Raw genomic sequence first — 21,265 nt, forward strand, 5'->3', positions numbered from 1 at the left:
TGAAATACTTTTTAGTCAATTTATATGAATTCGCACTAGCTCTGGATATAATTGCTTACAAGTATAGGAAAATGCCGTGAAAAGTATTAAATAATTGCATTATCGGCCGAGCACTCTACATTATCGACCGAGCACTCTGCATTACCGACTGAGTAATCTGCATTACTGACAGAGCAATCTGCATTATCGGCCGAACACTCTGCATTACCGACTGAGTAATCTGCATTACCGACAGAGCAATCTGCATTATCGGCCGAACACTCTGCATTATCGGCAGAGTAATCTGTTTTACCGACAGAGCAATCTGCATTATCGACCGGCCGATCTATATTACCGACAGAGCAATCTGCATTATCGGCCGGCCGATCTATATTATCGACAGAGCAATCTGCATTATCGGCAGAGTAATCTGAATTATCGGCCGAACACTCTGCATTATCGGCAGAGTAATCTGTTTTACCGACAGAGCAATCTGCACTATCGACCGGCCGATCTATATTACCGACAGAGCAATCTGCATTATCGGCCGGCCGATCTATATTATCGACAGAGCAATCTGCATTATCGGCAAAGTAATCTGAATTATCGGCCGAAAACTCTGCATTATCGGCAGAGCAATCTGTATTATCGGCCGAGCAATCTACATTATCGACTTTTGCTGTTTTATTTGACTTTCGTTGGAGGTCCTTGAAAAGGCTTGTTCCACGGTGGAGGGGGCGTTGAATCAATTTTTCCTTAGCGAAAATGTTGCTCGAGGCTTCGTTAAGGAGATATTCCAGAAACAGAAACTCCCGACCAATCAGAGCGCGAGTATGCCGGGGGAGCGTCTGTGGAGCCTATGCTACCGGCATACTCGCGCTCTGATTGGTCGGGGGTTTCTGTCAATATCTCCTTAACGAAGCCTCGAACAACAGGGTACGGGATTGGTCGCGTAGGTAAAGCGGTCGACTGTGGATCCGAGGATCGTGAGTTCGAATCCCCGTGCCTTATTTTTCGTATAGACATAGACTCCTACATACATGTGAAAGGATTGATTGCGTTTGGTAAATTCCTTGTCGAGCTACACCAGAGCATAGCAATTTTGCACCAACAATGATTTTAAACAATGAAAGTCCATAAATTTTTGCAAATAGGAACATCACGAATTCATCTATTATTAAATGCGGAAAGTTCCATCGCGCCCGGTAAATTCCTCACCGAGTTACATCATATAATAGGAATTTTGCGATAACAATAGTTATAAACAATACAGAAATTCATAAATTTTTGCATCTGTGATCATTGCGAAAACCTCTCCGGCAGCAAAATGTAAGGGGTTTCATCGATTTTATCGGTTTCAGGCAAACATACGTGAAATAGTACGCTTTTTGCGATAAAAAGTGATATAAAGTGGAAAAAAATAAGACAAGGACAAATGTTTTGTTATGGGACCAAATGGCAAATGCTCTTCCAGATGCAAGAAGTTTCAATTTGATTGATCCATCCGTCTCAGAGTAAGAAGCAAGATAAAATGTTTCTGTTTAAAAAAAAAAACGGGTAAAAAATGACAAATCACAAAATGTTTCTTTTACGCGACCAACTGGAAGAAATATTCGACAAGATGCAAGAGGTTTCACTCCGATTGATCAAGCCATCTCGACGTAATCGGCAAGCACACCTACAAATCACGGTTTTTTGGTAAAAAGACAGGTAAAAAATGATAAATCGCAAAAAGTCTTAACAGCAGTATCACCGCGAGGGCATGCTCTACAAGATGCAACAGGTTCCATTCTGATTGGTCAAGCCATCTCGGCGTAATCGGTGAACAGACATTAAAAAAAAAAAAAAAAAAAAAAAATATATATATACATGTTGAATTGAGTAATCTCCTCCTTTTCGAAGTCGGTTAATAAAATGAAAAGATTTTCATAATATTTTTCATAACCAGGAATAGAATTTGAATACGTACGATAATTGATGTAATTTTGACAGCAGTGTAGAAATAATAATTGGCCTGTTTTTAATTACACGAGAATATATCGTAGAAAAACGAAGTTGTCGTAATTTATTTCAAGGAGATAAACGAAGTCATTGGAGTTTCTACATATATATTGGTTTTTAGTATGGGTAAAAAGAAAATTTAGCGACATAATTTACACTTTAATCTAACTTGTATAAATTATTTCCAGCTATGAATAATATTCCACAAATATGCGACAACTGGAGTAGCTATTCAGTGAAATGTAACGATTTCTTCATTTTCTCTTAAAAATGCATCACTCTTTTCACCCTTAACGAATAATTTTATCGTTTGCAATCATTTTAAATAATAGAAGGGAGTAGTTGTACTTACGCCAGTAAAACCGAACAGCGAGAAAGTATAAGATTTTCCAGCTGTAATGTACATGGTTCTTTGCCCGTTCATCATGCACATCAACAAAGCTTTTCTGTCGTTGCTTGCCACTTCAGGCCAATTGATATCGTAGAATGCTTCGCCCACCATCCGAGACTGAAATACACAACGAAATACACACCACATCTAGATTTTCATTTAACTATTTGTGGTTATACAATAGTGTAAAAATCTCCATTTCATTTATGTATTTTTATAAAGTATAATCTTACATCATACATTTACAATTGGTAAATCCGTGAAAAAGTTTGTTGTTCTAACAAAGTAACGTAATAAATATCACTTATACATTTTCATTGAATTATTTATGATTATACGATAGAGTGAAAATCTACCTTTCCAATTAAAAATCTACCTACCAATTAGAGAAATTTATTCTGATATAAAAAAAAAGTCTGATAAAATATGTGCGATGTAGTTTATGGTCGTGCATACCTCGTACATTAGTTGTTCGCCGATGTAGGAATACAAGTACAAGTATGCAGCGACATCGGCGGCGTGCACAAGGAAATTGTACGCAACCACCGGTTCGGTGGAGATTTTCTGGAAAGTGTAACGAGTGTGAATCATTATCAATGGCTATTAAAGTAAATATATACACGTGACACACAATGCCTTCCAGGAAGTTACAGCGACTCATAGTTAAACCCTCACAGCTGTTGATCACAGGTGAATAAAATTACACAAGAACAAAAGGTGACGAATGAAAATTCCCTGTAGCGATTTATTTGCTATGTTTATTGGAGCAGAAAACTCTTGAGGTGAATTTTAATCGTTGCTTGCGAAAAGATATAGTCTGGGGATAAATGTGTCCCTAAACACAAATTGATGTTGCGATTAATCATTCGATAGTGCATTGAAATAAAATAATATGTGCCAAGTTTCAAGTCTGCATCGCAACTTAAAAATTGTTAAAAAAAAACCTGACATATTTCGAACAAGGAGACATACTTTACAGAGTTTGTCTGATTAATGTAATTGAAATTTACCTTAAGAATTTTCTGCTCAAAGAAACATTGTCAAAAAATCGCTTCGGGATTTGTACAAGTGCAAGTTCTTCCACCTATCGTCAACTTTTTTAATAAGTTTTCAAATCTTGTATGAAGTGAATTGTTTCGAAGAAAAAATTGTTGAATACGCTGTTCCTTTATATTAATTTATAATGTGCTAGAAAAGTTTTGATACACATTAATATTCGTTAACAGAGACTTTCGATTATCTATCAAATTCCAACTTAACGTTGAATTTATCATTGTTGAATGCCTCTGGTATATATGGGTCTCTTAGAACCCATATCAGTATTAACCCTTTGACTGCGGGACTTAAAAAAAATATCAGCTTATAGAGAATGACAAAATAAAACTTTTTTATTGTATAGTTTATTCATATAACGTTTAATTTCAGAGATAAAAATTGAAAACTTAGAAGACCTTTTTCCTTAAATTTAATTTTTGCAACAAACTTCTAGCTTTTCAATTCTTATTTTCGAAACGAAGCATCCCATGAATAAAGTGTAAATATAAAAAGTTTCGTCTAATCATCCTCTATATACTGATATTTAAAAAAAACTGATATAACGAATACAAACGTTTTTCTGCGACCATTTATCGAAGGATATATACGTCGTTTGTAGTTAAAGGGTTAAAAAACATAATACTAAAGAGCCTTTTGGACAACTCTTTACAGTACATGGAATAAAAATTGATCTACGTACAATGAGTACAACGTACAATGCTAGACCCAGCCTGAAGCCGCAGCTCATGAGTTCTAGCAGAAGGATCACATAAAAGCTCCCGTTTAATGTATTCGATAACCTGAAAATGACTCTTTCTAAACGAACCCTTTGCGAAATCCCACTCTATCGCAGCTGCTTAAGCTGCAATATTTACAGGATACTATAAAACTCTTTATAGTGACAATTAACATAATAACTCGTAAAAAATACGTAATTACCTGGTTAGCTCCAAATGCATCGTCACCGACTGTCTAATGCCATCTTGGAATGATCGAGATGATTTCACTCCTATATTTCGTATACGATAGGACAGTATCGATAATTTGGCGCAGAGGTGTAGCACCGTGTTTACTATGAAACTAACCTCGGCTACATGATACATGGGTATGTAAGTGACAGGAAGTTGGTACAGGTATACGAGAGCATAGAGTGGAGGTTTCTTGTAGTCAAAGATGAGATGAGCCCGAAAAGGCAACACGTAGGGAATAGTACCGTTACCTATAAGAAGATAAGTAAATAAAAACCGTACTTGAAACATTATTACAGGTGTTTCGTTCGCGTAGGTAAAGTAACTATGGTACTCAACATTGAATCTACATCACTGTTTCAGAAAACGTTTTGGCAAAGTTAATTTCACCAACGCTGGTTAATTAATTCCCCCACTGATTAATTAATCCTAGGACACGTTCTCGTCGTACGCGTAAATATATACCTGATTAAGGAATACCTAGATCAGAAGAAGCGAGCAAATCTATCAGAGGACGGCAATACATAAGAGCGATCGTGACGAACGATGCTATCGTCGCGCATTTGCCGAAACGACAACAGATGATGTTGTAGCTCATATACAAACGCTTCTCCTCGATGTTTTCGAAGGTCTTATCATCCGCGATTTCTCTCTTCATCGCGACAATCACTTCCTCCAATTGCTTGCTACGCCTAATTACTATAAGAAGACCGAGATACGTCGACGTCGCTACCATTGTTTCCAAGATGTTTATTACCGTCATGTCGAGATCGCCGAGGACATCCATCAGATCCCAATATTCCATAAACACGTGCAGACCAAGATATATCACCGTGAATTTCAATAATATGCGGGTGCGTTGCTGTGGCCAAACACCGCTCAATGAAAAGATCTTCTCGTTCAACACGAGCGGGTCTCTGAGTTTGATGGCTGCGACGTCCTGTGCGCGCCAAGTAAATTGTTCCAATGATACCGAGATGAATCATGTCGAGAGGTATTGGGTTGTAACATGTGAAACGCTGATCGTCGATACATCACTATTTTGAGACACAATGGGAATTGCAATTTTTATGCGTGCTTCGCGTAAACGTAAACAACAATCTGTTTAAACCTTTGACTATGAGAGGCGTAGGAGTGTGAATTTAAAAACAAATATAACCTTATAGAGCATGACAAATCGAAACTTTTTTATATTTACAGTTTAATCATACGGCGTTTAGTTTCACAGATAAAAATTGAAAACTTAGAAGACCTTTTTCCTGAGATCTCACAGCGGTCTGATCCTGTTGCTGTTGTCTTCGATAAAAAAGACAACAGTCGAACAATCGAATTTTTAATAAAAATATCACCTTATAGAGAACGACAAATCGAAACTTTTTTATATTTACAGTTTATTCATGCGGCGTTTAGTTTCACAGATAAAAATTAAAAACTCTGACGACCTTTTTCCTGAGATCTCGTAATGGTCTGATCCAGTTGCTGTTGTCTTCGATAAAAAAGACAACAGTCGAACAATTGAATTTAAAAATAATATATCATTTTGATCAGAAGGTGATTAAGTTGATTGGGAAGGAAAGACGAAATAATATTTTTGTCGAGTGCACAATCGAACCAATTCCTAGCCCTCATAATGTATCAGATCCTTCTTATGTTACAACCCAACGGACAAGGGGTGTATCGTGTCTCACTTTCATCGCGTTCTGATGCGCGTCTATCGACTCTCGAGTGTAAATTGCTATCGCGTGACTGCGAATTTCGTTCGTCTTTAAGTTGACCCGCGCGCAATCGATATACGATTATTTCAAATGAAAATGAACGTAGAACTAAGACACGTGCAATGCCGTCTCCTCCGGGAAGGCAAGATAATTGAACTTTCTCGAATATTCACCCTTAATCGTTTCACATCGATTTCTTGGAAAGTTCTACGATTTTCTTCTGTCTACATTGTCTATAATAATCCTTAGCATTATGAACTGTTTAAAGTCTTCAAATGTGTACTTAGGCATTATCCTTGATTTTGTTCCATGAACGTGACGCCGAGTAATAAGGAAAATGTAGATGAGCCTTAGCTTGCCAGAGAGAGAGAGAGAGAGTGTGTGTGTGTATCAGAGAACAGAGAGTGTATCAGTGGGGATTGTGACATGGTTCTATCGCGTACGAATTTGCGAATTCTAGAGAAAGAACAACGCAACTCGCGATATAGAACTCGACTGAAACTCTATGGAATGCTGTATTGTATTCTTTCAAACGGTGCAAAGAGTTGATTTATAAAATAAATTATTGGAAATACAAACGCTCAGTTCTGGTGAACCGTTATCAAAGGGACCATCGATAACTGACAACGACAATTAATAACAGTAAGTGTTAATCTGGCAGTGGTATACTGACGTGATAATAATCCTTGAATAATTCTGCAGGAAAGATACAACAATTTGACATTACAAACTATTAATGTCTCACTATCCGTAATATCGTTTTATTACGCTGATCTGACATGTACAGTAAGGGAAATGTCAAAGATGAGATTCATATGTTGTTAAATATTAAATCCACTGTATTTCCTACTTTATGTGTTTTTGTACCATTCTTGTTTGGTATGTCGGCAGAAGCTGCTTAACACCCATGTACATATTACAATGTACAAGACAGAATCACTAGCATGCTGGCTCAGAGTCGTTGTAATCACATTGCGCACTTTCGTCCGTGTTCTTACATGTTGGCGCGTAGCATGGTGAAACTTACCATAGACGTCTTCACGATCTGTTTGAAATAGAAATTGTTGTTAATTCACCTTCTTTTGGTTACGATAGAGACAGAGACGATTTTAGTTGTTACGATAATTATTTGATTTGTACAAATCTGATTTAATAAAAATGAACTTACACCGCTAAAACCAAAAAGCGAGAAAGTATAAAGTTTGCCAGCCGTCATCTTCATAGCTCCCTGTCCGTTCATTATACCCATCAGCAATGCTTTCCGTTCATTGTACTCCACCTCTGGCCAATTAATATCGTAGAATGCCTCGCCGATGCACTGAGACTAAAGCATATCGACTTGTTAATGTTTTGCACCACGATTGACAAATTGGCATACATGTTTATCACTTCGATAAAGTTTATAAGAAAGCCTATTTCATTTATGTTAAAAGTGAATTATATTCATTCATTGTACCCACGTATCTGTACTTATACAATTCAAGCTAGTTTTTATGCAGATACTAGTTTTATATAACATAGTACAGCAGATACAGAACAATGCAAAATAATCCAGCACGAAATAACATATTACAAAATAATACAGAATGATGCAGCATAATACAAAATGATACAGTCTTATACATCATAGTAGAACAGTTCGAGCAACAAAATCTACTGTTATACTGTTGAACTTATTTGTTACCTAATCCAAGAAATTGACAGAACGTGAACAAACTAGTGCTGCACATACCTGATACATCAGTTGCTCGCCTACATAAGAATACAGAAATACGTAAGCAACTATATCCATGGCGTATATCAGAAAATTGTATGCAACCATTGGCTCCGTAGAGAATTTCTGTAAAGTTTAGCAAACTTCATGATTTTATATTTACATATTCATTATACAGAGTGTTTCTAAATATCTTTCTAAATATCCTTTTTCGAGGATCGAATCCTCGCATCGATACCAATTAAAGAGTCCTTTACCGTTTGAATTGTACAAGTGGGGGGTGAATAATACTTTTAATTTGTTTACGTACGAGTAGTACAATGTACAGAGAAAGACCCAGCCTCAAGACACAGCTTAAGAGCTCTACTAGGAGGATCAGATGTAACGTGTCGGTTAGTGTGTTTGATAACCTGTAAGGGATTGTTGCTAAACAAATTTTTCTCGTACTCTCACAGTGACAAAGACATTAAAGCTCACAGATGTCACATGTCATATTATTATTCTGTTAATATTTTTTGTAAACTCTTGTAGTGGGTTTTCGAAAAGGAATATTATAAATACGTGTGCAATACATGATAATAGAAATTCATTATGGAATCAAAAAAGGAAATTCAAAAGAATATCTGAAAATTGAACTCAAGACTTTCGTATCAAATCACAAAGTTGAATAAGTTGGATAAATTGTGTTTGATTAAAAAACACAACATCTCAAAGGTCATTTCGGAAAACTCTTCATGCAAAAGGATATTTCAATATTCTGAAGGAATACTCTAAATATCCTAATACTAAATACTCTAATATTCTAAAGGAAATTACAATAATCTGGAAAAAATACGTACGTACATTGTCAGCTCCAAATGCGCAATCACGGACTCTTTAATGCCGTTTTTGAAAGATTGAACTGGTTGCACTTGAACATTTCGTATACGATAGGACAATATCGCTAGTTTTGAGCAGAGATGCAGTATCAAGTTAACTACGAAACTAACTTCAGCGACGTGGACCATTGGTATGTACGTTAAAGGAAGTTGATATATGTACACCAGAGGATAGATTCGAGGTTGTTTGTAGTCAAAGAAGATGTGGGCTCGAAAGGGTAGTTCGTACTGAAGAGTAGAATTACCTGTGAAATAAATATTTGTTTGTGTACTATTTTCGTGAAGTAATAATAAAATTCAATGTTGCGTGTGCATTCATGAGACGATAACTAGAGACCTTAATTCAGTTATAAAAACAATTAATGAAATTCGTTTAATGAAATGTGTACAATTATGCAATTATCGAATATTAAACTCGATAATATTTACTTGACAACATGTCCAGTGATGAGATTTGTTAAATCGTATTTGATTGTCAAAGAATGAAACGATTCGAAGAAAAATCATTTATTTGTTCAAATTGGGTAATACATGAATATCTTAAAAAATAACATCTACCCAAACAAGATGGTAAATTACTTAAATAATCAACAAAAAAAAAGCGACTCGTATTATAATGTGATATTGTGTCACAAGAAAGAAACAAATTATTCAAATAAACTAATACATAATTACTTAAAATAATTGCTTGAATCAATTGGGTAAGATGACGAATTTGTACCCTATAATGGAAAGCACTCTTTTCCCCTGATTTATTTGGAGAACCAATTTAGTCGAATATATATTTAACACATAATATGCCACTACATCGTAATAAATTTCAGTTTTTAACGAAACTTTCGTATTGAAGCCATAAATAATTATTTTGCTCAACGTCGTCAACTTACCCTACATTTCCATGTGTCACTGATTTCCGAAATACCTTTAACAGTTGTCAAAACCCAGTGTATCATAGGATGAGTATACATCAGGACCATCGTGATGAATGTAGCTATTGTCGCATATTTAACGAAACGATTGCAAATAATATTGTACTCGTAGTACAAACGCTTTTCAACGTTATCCTTGAACGTGTTCTTGTCCGTGATTTCTCTCTTCATCTTGACTACCACGTCCTTCAATTTCTTGGCGTTTAGTTTGATTAGAATAAGAACTAGATAGGACGAAGTCGTTACCAAAGATTCCAACAAATTTTGAACCGCTAAATTGACATCGTCGAGGCTCTCGTAGAAATCCCAATATTGCATGACCAGAAACAGAGCAACATAGACGAGCATGAAGGCGAATGGTATATACCTATTCATTACTGGCCAAGTTCCTGATAGAGAAAGAAGCCTCTCGTTTAACACGAGAGGATCTCTGATTTTGACGTCTTTGGTGGCCTGAAACGTGCACAGCAAAGTGTTTCTACAATTGTTTCAACGAGATGAATGTTGAGAAGTATTGGGTTGTAACATATCTATAGAAAGTCTGATGCACGCTATTTCTGGACTTTTTATGATATGGTTATGGTAAAGCAGAGTAGTGCAGAAGAAGAATTGAATTATCCCATGAATTACTGTTGCAAGGTAGTACATTTAGATTTTGATCTGTGATTCAGATTGAAATCTCTCATTCGATTAAATTCAATCAGCCTTGTTCAATTAAATTACGCTTTAAATGGAAGGGAGTAATTATTAATGATGAACATGTTATTGTTCATAAATTTGTATTGTCTAAACAGAGAACTGTATTTCAGTAACACTATATTTCGATTACATTTTAACTTAATTAGATTCATAATTAGACTGATTAACAATTGAATTCATTGGAGAGTTTGAATTATATAATTCAACTGTAACGTAATTGAGTTACTACGTAATTGAAGTACGATGTAATTGAATTTCTACGTTATTGAATAGATGATACAATTACAGTGATTAACAATTGAACTAATTAAATGGTTTGACTTATTTTATTTAACTGCAATGTAATTGAAATGCAATGTAAATGGATCACATAATTGAATTACAGTGCAATTACAGTGTAACTCAGCTATGCGGGAGATTTAAATGCACAAAGCCATTCTTTTCTTTTCCATTTCTTTTCCATCTTCTAACTCGAGCCCCCGATTGTCCCACGATCTGTCAAAAATGTCTTATGTTACAACCCAATAGAGAATGATTTGTTGTCTCACTTCCATCGCGGTTCTGCGTTACTCGGTCCTCGAATTGACACTGTGATCGCGTGACTGGGAATTTCGTCCTAACGTGGTCACCTGAGCGCAATCGATTGGCGATAACTGTGTGTAAAGCGCACCTCTTGTTAAAATACACTTCTCGAACTTCGTCTTCGCAACGCAAAAAAATTGGCAATTGATCTTCCCTGCGCAAACTTCAAACTTCTTTGAAACTCAAGCTTTCGCTATAACTACTGGCATTGATTTTCTTTGCGTGCAGAGATGTATTGTGATGCAAATGTAGCATTTATCGATAATTAAATTTACCACATTGTTGGGACTTGCTCGAAAAAAATTCTTTCAACAGTTTAAAGTCACATTTCGAATTCACCGTTGGCTTTAGTTATTTATCGGCCCGAGCTGACGTATCGCGGTGAAAAAATTTCAGGAGCCGGACTTGCTTTAGTTTTGCGTTGGATATGGAACAGAGAACATGTCAGTTGGCAGCATGCATTCGCGAGGTAGTATGGTTTGCGAATTTCGGAGAGGGAATATCGAGACTGTTGCGATTGAGAATTCGAGTGCTGTTTTGGACGAGATTTTAATTATTCGACTACGTATGTATTATTAAATGTATCCATCATATTAATTATTAATTATATTAATAATACATTATTATATAAACGATATTATTTTGCAAATTCATTACGTAATGAATGTATTTACACATACTTTAATTATTTGCCAATTTGTGACACAACTTCTCGTCAATTTTCATTTAAGAGACGAAGAGATCAAGTAACGAGTGTTCATGTTTCTTATGTAAAATTATCGTTTCATATAAATCTCTTAATACCTACCGATGTTGTTCAACACAGTCGTAAATCTTGTCTACGTTGCAAACACTGATAAGTCGACTTCCGCAACAGCGGAATTTCCTGTATGACATGCGACCTTGTATCACGCGTAGATAACGAAAAGAATTGCTCCTAATTGCTGTCCATGATTAAATTTCTCTTCGTCATAGCTGTCGTACACTTACACACAGAGCACACATTGACTAATCCAAGGATCACTACACGTCAAAGAGAAATACTACTACCTTACTTTTGTATACAATTTTATTATTCAATTCCTAGCAATAAATCTGTTGAGCTTTTATGGATTTTATGAATAAAACAGAATACTTTTTGTTTCGAGCACATAGCAACTTCAACATAATTTTCTGGTGTTGCTTCCGAAAATTAAAAGTGTACATTATTCCACAAAAATTGATAAACACTTGTAGTTTTAATTTGGCTCGTTTATTAATTTAATTCAGCTTCTGTTACTGTAAATAAAAGTTGAAGCACCAGTGAAGCACAAAAGGTTAAATTCTAATTGGAATTTCACTAACTAAATTTCTAATTAAATTCTTTTATTTATTGCCTCTTTTAAAAACGTGGACTAACGTAAGAAAAAATACTTTATTTTACTTACAGCTGTTGTATAAATGCGAGTTAAGAACAAAAGCTACGTTAATTCTTGAATAATTTAGTGCAGATAAAATGTCTTCACTGGAATTATCTTAAACGATGATAAATGATTCGCAAAGTATGTTTTGTATGAAGCGTTGTTTTCATTACTTTTCGTTCTTTGATTACAGCAAATGAGACGCACACGAAGAAATCTATATTCGCAAACGTTTTGAGATGACAAAGAACAGTTCCTTTCACAAAAATGGACCAAAAACAGAGGAAAGAAGTGAAGAATCCGCGACAGAAGGCCAACGTATTATCCATCCTTACATTCTGGTGAGAATCGTCTCAAATTTTACCTCGTTTGCAACAAAGATGAGCAAAAATTAAAAAATGGAGTTATTGTAAGATCTTGAAAATAAAAATTCTCATTTATGATATTCATGAGACAGAAAATATTTATTGTAGGAGTTTCAGAGTTACAAACTAATAGTTATAAACTATTTTCACTACATATAAGAAATAAAGACCTTATTATGATAATATTGTTCATTAGATTCATAAGAAACATAATATATTTTGACAGTGTTTTTAAATGAATATTCTTATTTATAATGTTCGGGGGAAAATGCCGTATTTTGTAACGTTCATTCGACGAACAGGTGGATCCTCAAGCTGTTCATTGTTGGTTACAAAAAAGAATTGGAAGAGAGTGATTTGTATTCCCCTCTACAAGAAGATGAAAGTAATAAGTTAGGGCAACGTATCGTGAAAAATTGGGAAAACGAATCGATACGATGCGAGAAAAAGAAGAATGGCTCGAAGCCCAGTTTATTCAGAGTACTCTATAAGTGCTTTGGTAAAATAGTCATCAACACTGGATTAGTGTTGTTTATTCTAGAATTTGGTATACGGTACAGTATCAAAGCTGCACGATTAAATAATAGATACCCTAAAGCACTGCCCAAAATAATTGGAGAATCGTCTCGTCTCCTTTGGAATTTTATTTAAATGCGAGTGTCATTAGTTATACAAAGTCCTTACGGTTAGTCTCATAAGTATTCGTATTCTTTAAGTCTCTATTAGTCTAATATTAGCATATACACTCCTAAATTCCATACCATTCAAAGGGTTAGTCTGCGAAGTTTAAAAATGTTTAATCATGTGCCATATATTGTAAATTGATTTTCCAATTGTTTCGACCAGTGCAAGTAACAAAACGTAGCAAAACCTTAGTCCTTGGATAACGTAAGTAAAGAACCATCGAGAGGTAAATATCTAAATCGAGCGTTGTTTCAGAATTGCGCAACCTTTTCTGCTGGCCAGATTGTTGCGTTACTTCTCTGGAAACAAGAAAGGATGGGGCACCGATATATATTATTACACGGCAGCGTTCTGCCTGATGCCAATGATCGACAATATACTTTTACATTGGTCGTTGCAGAATTTAATGCACGTAGGAATGAAAGTCAGAGTGGCCTGCTGCACGCTGATCTATAGAAAGATACTGAGGCTGTCCACTTCTGTCCTCGAGAACGAAACGTCCGCTGGACAGGTGACGAATTAATTAAATTAAGGTCGATCGATTCGATTCAGATGCGTGACCTTATTGCCTCGCGGTCTTTCAGTTGGTCAATTTCCTGAGCAACGACGTTAACAGGCTCGATTACTTTGTTTTCTGCGCTCATTATTTGTGGATCGGCCCGCTGCAAATCCTTCTAGTAACCTATCTTATATTTCGTGAACTCGGGATCGGCGCCATTGCTGGGATGACGACGTTCATGTTATGCATACCGTTGCAATGTAAGACAACAAACAAATTCCTACTGTGTTTCTTTGAGAATACTTTTCCTTTTTTATTTTCGAAAACATTTTAAACATTTCAAATATTGTTTGAAATAAATTTTTAAGTATTATTGTATCCTTTCTCTGTCTTTTGATAGTATGTGAAACCCATTTCAGGGATGAACCCTATTTTTACCAATAATTATTCTCACGCACTCTCTTTCACATATTTAAGTATTCCAGCCTTATTGTCCTACTTGGTTTTCTAAGTTTGAGAGTTTAGGTTCTTGGACATTTTATACAAAGAATAATAACAGAATACATATAATAAATCTCATAACAAAAAATTTGCATTTCATAAAAGAGAAAAGGCCTATCGTTCTAGATCCACCATAAGACAAATATTTACATGAATTAAATTTTCTATTTGTAAATCTAAAGTTGAAGTGGATCTCGTGGGTGTCAGCTATTTCCGACATTGCATTTTATAGTGTTCTTGGGTCGAAAAGTGTCACGGTTGACGCTCGGATCAGCGCAAAAGACCGACGATAGGCTGAGATTGATGAATCAAATTATCGCTGGGGTAGAGATCATCAAGATGTACGTTTGGGAAGTTCCGTATTCGCTTCTCGTCGAGAAAGCTAGGCGGTAAGAAAAATTCCGCTTGCAGTACTTGACACGTTCGCTGTCCAATCTCTCAGGGTCCTATTCAATAACACAACGATGTAACCAGTATTCGGGTCATGGACAGTGAATGTATCCATCTTCTTACGTCTTCAGCATTCGTCTATGTTTTGATCACGTACTGGTAGCCTTCAGGAGATAAAACTAAAATAATATACATTTATATATGTATATAATGTAGTTGTGAATATCATTGGTTTTCGTTACAACGTTTTGTACAAGAAAGGCACCTACACCTTTAACCCATTCACTGCCAACTACGAGATGTCTCGTAGTTCAATTGATTGCAATTACTCGAAGGATAAGTTTATAGCCTCTTGAGTCACGAATTACTGCAAAAGAAGATCGTAAATTTTCTTTTGAAAACAGCTAACAGAAAACTATGATTTTTGGTATCAAAATAATAACCAAGATTACACATCTTTCTTAAATCTTGGCGCCCAACGCAAAACGCTTTTCGCCTGGCGGTAAATGGGTTAAATACGACACTCTTATATCATATACCCTTTCTACAAACCATCCAACTATTTACTATATAGACGTATTGTTATTATTTTTCCATAATAACAATAAAATCCTTTTGCTCTAGGAAAGAAGTGAGCGTGATAAAAAAATACTCAATCGTCGAGCAGCTCGGATTAACAGCAGACATCTACGTGCCTCGTTTCAGTCTTTTCATTACTATATTGACGTACGTCTTAACTGGGAACAATATCGACGCCGAGAAAGTATTCATGACAACAGCATTTTATTCTATTTTACGATCCTCTGTCACCATTGGATTCGCTTTGAGTAAGTTGTTCATTTGCGACACTTACTGTAAAAATCGAGGTCATAAATGAAATTTACTATCTATCAATTCCATTCATAAGTGACACTCGCTCTACATACGGCAATCTAAGTCATAAATGTCACTGGATGTACATTAATTCAAATCATGAGTGGCAATTCAAACTTTACGCGAGGTTGCGCAGAGTTACAATAGAATTACTCCAGAAATTATTATTGGAAAGTAGTTCAATTACATTGCAATTCAATTAGATTATATGATTAAAGTAATTAGTAATTGAATTATCCGAAAAGTTTTAATTATGTAATTCAATTGCAACGAATCACTGCGTTATTAAAATACACATTGTATTTAAATTTCGCTATTGAATTATTACATAATCGAAATACATTGTAATTAAATTACGTAATTGAACTACTATATAATTATAATAGAATGTAATGAAATTACGCGAATGAATTCTTACGTGATTGAATCATATAATTGAATTACTGCGTAATTAAATTCAATAATTCATTCTGTAATTCGGTAATTCCGTTCGACTCAAGATTGAATTACGATACAATTCAATCACCACAATTGTAGTTATAGATAACACTCACTGTACAGTAATCCACGTCATAAGTGACATTATATTGTAATTACACATTAACGAAAGCCATAAAGCAACGCTCCCTGTCCTCTAACTCGAGTCATCTAGGCCCCCAGCATCCACCAATAAAATCACCTATAACATTCAAATTGTGCACCCAGGTGTCCACCAACTAGCTGAGGCAACAGTGTCCATCAGGCGTCTCGAGAAGTTCATGTTGCACCCCGAGGTGTCGGAGCCTCGGCCAACTAAAAATCAAATAGCCACGCAATCAGTCCCGGTCTACCTGAAAAACGTCACCGCCAGATGGGACGAGTTCAGAGACTACACCTTGCAGAACGTGGACCTAACGGTGCAAGCTGGCAGCTTCGTAGCCGTAGTCGGTCAGATAGGGTCAGGGAAGAGCAGTTTGTTGCAGGCGATACTTAACGAGCTACCCCTGGACAAAGGCGTCCTGGAAATCAGCGGGAAGATAAGCTTCGCCGACCAACGACCGTGGATCTTCGCTTCTTCGATCAGACAGAACATCCTGTTCGGCCAGCCCATGAACGAGGCTCGTTACAACGAGGTGATCCGAGTCTGTCAGCTGAGACGCGACATAGACTCCATGCCCCATCACGACAACACCATGGTCGGCGAAAGAGGGATCAATCTGAGCGGTGGCCAACGAGCCAGGATCAATCTGGCCCGCGCCATATACGCCGAGGCCGACATTTACCTCCTAGACGATCCTCTATCGGCAGTGGACGCCCACGTCGGCAGTCGTATCGTCGACGAGTGCATATGCGACTTCCTCAAAGGCAAGTCTCGAATCCTAGTCACCCATCAAGTCCAGTACCTGAAGTCGGCCGACGAGATCATCGTGATGAGCAACGGTAGCGTCCAGGCAAGAGGCAGCTTCGAGGAACTTCAGAGCATGAACCTGGATTTCATGAAGATCTTCCAAGACGTGGGCAAGGAGAAAGACGCGAAAGTGGACGAGGACGGAAACGATACCGTGGACTCGGTGGAGAACCTGAAGAAAGACGAGGAAACGGTCACGGCTGACGAGCCGGTCGAGGTGGCGGAAACGAGGACGACTGGAAGCGTTTCCGCGACGGTCTTCCTGGCCTATTGGAAGGCGAGCAAGAACTGTTTCCTGGTCGTTCTGATGGCGATATTCTTTGTCTGTAGCCAGGCGATGGCCAGCGGGAGCGATTATTTGCTCGCGTTTTGGGTGAACACCGAAGTGGCGTCGTGGGTCAGAACCGAGAACGGTACAATGGATTTTCAATGGTATAGCCCGCTGTCTCGTCATGGAATTATTTATCTTTATAGTGGGCTGACCGTGGGCTTCATCGGCATCTATATGTTCCAAACCTTTGCGTACTACGCGGTATGCATGCGGGCATCGAAAAACTTGCACGCGGACATGTTCCGCAGCATCGTGCGGGCCGTGATGTATTTTTACAATACCAATCCCGCGGGTCGTATATTGAACAGGTATTCGATCGCATTTGTGCGTCAACAGGGCCAGCTTGAGGTGTCGAGTCGACGGACGGTAAACTCGTTTCTTCGGTTTTCCTGCTGCGATTAGGCTGTTTTAGGAAATATTTATTTATTGGTAACATTGTACATGTTGTGGGAGTACAGACACTAGATATCTACAGAAACTACATAAATTCGTGACTTTTTATTTGATACACTACGTACTTACAACATTGATATTTCAAAACATATTTTCTAATTTTTATCTTCGGCCTAACGCTGCAAATTTACGATCTTATTTACGTTACAGCTTTAGAATTTGATTATTTTTGTCGGTACTTTGTATTAGAAACGTAAAATATTAATGTGTTAGTTGTATTTCTGAATCTATTTTACCACTTCATTGACAAAAGAGATCTACTCTATATGATGTTCCTTTTTGTGAATTTTTAATGAATACAAAAACGAGGAATGTACGTAAGTCCATATGAGACATGAAAAGTCATACATCAGAAAGTATAGTAATAATGTGTAAAAAATAAAAAAAAAATAGTGTTGAAGCAATTCGCTTAATATACAAGAAGATATAAAAATGTGTACACAACGTAGAGAGTCAAGTTCTTCAATAATATAGTCTTCTTTGAGAATTTATTTCAAGAAAATGAATGCAAGTCCTCATATTTCCCTTTAAACACTGGTTATATGTTTTTTTAAGTCTTGGACAACATTTTTTTTTACTTGCATATATATTTGTGTTGAAAATCGAGCTGAAATAAATTATTGGAGGGTCCTTTTTAAGAAGTTCTATTAGTTTTATAATAATTTGAACATTAACAAATAAACATCTCAAATAAACTTCTTAACAATTAAAATAAAGAAAAAAATACAAATGATAATATACCAGAAGGAAATATTTTATGATTAAAGGTGTCTGTATACCTAGAGCTGGCCCTGTACATGAATCTATACAGTTTTCTCCCACCCATGAAATTGACATTGACTCTTCCATTTCTGAATCAAGGTTTTCCAAAGATATCGGTATCGTCGACAAGAAGCTGCCATTTACAATGTTCGACGTGATGATGATGTTCTTAAGTTTCATGGCAACTGTGATCATCGTTGGTACCGTGAGTCTCTGGTTGTTAATACCAACGTTCGTCGTCATACTGATTTTCTACTTTATGCGAGTAATTTACATTAAGACTAGTCGTGCCATTAAACGTATGGAGGGTATCAGTAAGTACTAAGCACCTATTGAGAACGAATTAGCGAGAGTAAAACAATTTCATAAACTTCGCGGAGAAACGATCTCCGTGAACGGTGTGTCTGAAAGCTCATCTAGAAATATCGTTTTTCTAGCAAGATCGCCAGTGTTCGACCACGTCGGCGCAACGTTGCAAGGACTGACAACGATCAGAGCGTTCAACGCCCAGAAGATAGTCACGTCAGAGTTCGACAATCATCAAGATCTCCACACATCCACTTGGTTTATATTCATCTGCCTCTCGCGAGCTTTCGGTCTCTACATCGAGATGTTCTGTATGTTTTACGTGGCATTGATAACGGTCACGTTCGTGTTGTCCGAAAACCTGGCCGTTGCTGGAGACATCGGCCTGGTGCTCACGCAGATCATGGCGGTCACTGGAATCTTACAGTGGGGCATGAGGCAAACAGCCGAGCTGGAGAATCAAATCACCTCCGTAGAAAGAGTTGTAGAGTACAGTAACTTAGAGGAGGAGCCTTTCCTGGACAGCACTCCAGAACAAAAACCTCCGGAGAACTGGCCTATCAAGGGTCGCGTAGAGTTTAAGGATGTGAGACTAAAGTACGGGCCTAACGGTGCTCACGTTCTGAAAGGCGTGAGCTTCGTGATCATGCCCAAAGAGAAGGTCGGTGTCGTAGGTAGAACTGGCGCTGGAAAAACTTCCTTGATCAGCGCGCTCTTCCGATTAGCCTACGTGGAAGGGGACGTTCTCATAGACGATATACCGACGAGCACGGTCGCGTTGCACGACTTCCGCTCGAAAATTAGTATTATACCGCAGGAGCCGGTACTGTTCGGTGGTAGTCTTCGCCGAAACCTGGACCCATTCGACGAGTTTTCCGACAGCGCGCTGTGGGAGGCTCTGGAAGAGGTCGAGTTGAAGGAAACGATCCTGGATGTAGCCGCTGGCTTGGACAGCAAGGTAGCCGAGGATGGGTCAAATTTCAGCGTCGGTCAGCGTCAATTATTATGCCTTGTTCGTGCACTGGTTAGGAATAACAAAATTATGGTGCTCGACGAAGCCACTGCCAATGTCGATCCACAGACTGATTCGTTGATACAAACGACTATCAGGAAGAAATTCAGGGATTGCACGGTCTTTACCATAGCGCATAGGTTAAATACTATAATGGATAGCGACAAGATACTCGTGATGGACCAAGGTTACCTAGTAGTAAGTAGTCATGGGTTAGGGGCCATTCGTTAATGACGTAAGGAGGTTTAAAATATCTATGCATGATCTTGTCTCGGGATGGAGAGTGGATCAAAGCCATTCTTACGTAATGTTTTACTGGTCGAAATTCGCCTGGGAGCGAATTACTGATTGGTTTTCTTACTTTGAGATTGTTTCAAATCTTACCTTTAACATGTTCAACGCCACGTTACCTATATATATATATATATTATTATTATTTTATCGTAGAGAAACTTGTGCATGTTGAATTATATATATATATATAATTCAATATTTATATATATATAAAGATATATATATAATTAATTATAGTTAATAGTATATACATAGTATATATATATATATATATATATATAATTATATAATGGTCCATATATGTGTCTGTATATAATTCAACAGTCTCTTTAAATGCACAAGTTTCTCTACGATAAATGGACAGTAACATGATCCGGAATCAGATATCAAATTTTTTTTTATTACTACCGTTCTTGTTGTAAAACTGTTACCATCGTATTCCTGACATTTTTCTCATTAAAATGAGACCAAACACGACGTAATTCGCATCATATTTACTACATGTGTTGGTCGCAATTTTCGCACGTCGCTCCGTCCTCTTTTTTATTCGCTGTCTTTCTCTACCCTCGAAATTCGTTGGCAAAACATTAGAAGATACAGTATCGACTGAAGGAGGCATTTAAATCGGAGGCCCAAAATATTGACACACGAGGTTTTTATGTGTTTACACTTGCCAGGTGTCGAGCGTCGAACGTAGAAAAGGACAGATAGTGAAAGGAGAAAGAGGTCCGAGAAAAAGAAACCACTCGACAGAAGCGTATCATCGGTTCGGATCATATTACACCGGTGGTTGGGGTTATTCGAACGAAACTACGGGCAAAAGAAATATGAATGGACTGGCAGCGAGGGGGATGGGTATCTGAGAGATATACAAAGTGTCCCAGCCTAAGTAATACAGAGCTCTAACTCCAAAACTATCGGCCGAATGCAAAATTTCAAATATGGAAGTTGCATGGTAAAATGGGCCTCATGTTTCAGCGAGAAGGAATTTTTGTTAACTTTGTTATTTAACGAGGTATGACGGTCAAGTTTCGTTTTTCAAATGGAACTATATATTGAATATATATATCATATATTTTTTTTATACCATGCGATAGTACTTTTCAAGACGAATTCA

At 37.1% G+C, this 21,265-nt stretch overlaps 4 protein-coding genes across 4 annotated transcripts in view; 1 reads left to right on the top strand and 3 right to left on the bottom strand.

The window, feature by feature from the left end:
* Positions 1-6,100, bottom strand: part of LOC128882314 (odorant receptor 9a-like) — a 6,790-nt gene extending 690 nt beyond the window's left edge. Inside the window, exons 1-6 of the mRNA XM_054133895.1 lie at positions 6,063-6,100; positions 4,855-5,314; positions 4,346-4,625; positions 4,107-4,206; positions 2,828-2,935; positions 2,333-2,488 (exon numbers count right to left, since the gene is read on the bottom strand). Of these exons, the coding sequence (XP_053989870.1) occupies positions 2,333-2,488; positions 2,828-2,935; positions 4,107-4,206; positions 4,346-4,625; positions 4,855-5,314; positions 6,063-6,068 (1,110 nt within the window). The 5' untranslated portion in view covers positions 6,069-6,100. The remainder of the gene's footprint in view (positions 1-2,332; positions 2,489-2,827; positions 2,936-4,106; positions 4,207-4,345; positions 4,626-4,854; positions 5,315-6,062) is intronic.
* Positions 6,101-7,009: 909 nt separating this feature from the next.
* LOC128882331 (odorant receptor Or2-like) lies at positions 7,010-8,653 on the bottom strand. The gene is made up of 4 exons (XM_054133917.1): positions 8,643-8,653; positions 7,822-7,929; positions 7,258-7,413; positions 7,010-7,134 (listed from the first exon to the last, which is right to left on the bottom strand). The coding sequence occupies exons 1-4, from the start codon at positions 8,646-8,648 to the stop codon at positions 7,084-7,086; spliced, it is 321 nt and encodes a 106-aa protein (XP_053989892.1). The 5' UTR covers positions 8,649-8,653; the 3' UTR covers positions 7,010-7,083.
* Positions 8,652-10,923, bottom strand: LOC128884585 (uncharacterized; the record flags this gene model as incomplete). Its single annotated transcript, XM_054138059.1, has 3 exons — positions 10,858-10,923; positions 9,604-10,063; positions 8,652-8,926 (listed from the first exon to the last, which is right to left on the bottom strand). Coding segments are annotated over exons 1-3 (741 nt in total), but the record flags the coding sequence as incomplete, so codon positions are not given.
* A 1,561-nt stretch (positions 10,924-12,484) lies between these two features.
* LOC128882263 (probable multidrug resistance-associated protein lethal(2)03659) overlaps positions 12,485-21,265 on the top strand; it is a 10,345-nt gene continuing 1,564 nt past the window's right edge. Inside the window, exons 1-9 of the mRNA XM_054133849.1 lie at positions 12,485-12,632; positions 12,959-13,210; positions 13,596-13,851; positions 13,925-14,099; positions 14,573-14,729; positions 15,355-15,557; positions 16,309-17,629; positions 18,636-18,850; positions 18,974-20,052. Of these exons, the coding sequence (XP_053989824.1) occupies positions 12,559-12,632; positions 12,959-13,210; positions 13,596-13,851; positions 13,925-14,099; positions 14,573-14,729; positions 15,355-15,557; positions 16,309-17,629; positions 18,636-18,850; positions 18,974-20,052 (3,732 nt within the window). The 5' untranslated portion in view covers positions 12,485-12,558. The remainder of the gene's footprint in view (positions 12,633-12,958; positions 13,211-13,595; positions 13,852-13,924; positions 14,100-14,572; positions 14,730-15,354; positions 15,558-16,308; positions 17,630-18,635; positions 18,851-18,973; positions 20,053-21,265) is intronic.

This window comes from Hylaeus volcanicus, chromosome 1, assembly GCF_026283585.1.
Source record: "Hylaeus volcanicus isolate JK05 chromosome 1, UHH_iyHylVolc1.0_haploid, whole genome shotgun sequence".
NCBI classification, from domain to species: Eukaryota; Metazoa; Arthropoda; class Insecta; order Hymenoptera; family Colletidae; genus Hylaeus; species Hylaeus volcanicus.

Bases quoted from the DNA above. Each gene is read 5' to 3' on its own strand.
- LOC128882331 (XM_054133917.1), bottom strand. The intron at 7,414-7,821 runs GTATGTGCAGCA...GATATGCTTTAG, and splicing joins GCGAGCAACTGATGTATCAG to TCTCAGTGCATCGGCGAGGC. The intron at 7,135-7,257 runs GTAAGTTCATTT...TATTTCAAACAG, and splicing joins CGCTTTTTGGTTTTAGCGGT to ATCGTGAAGACGTCTATGGT.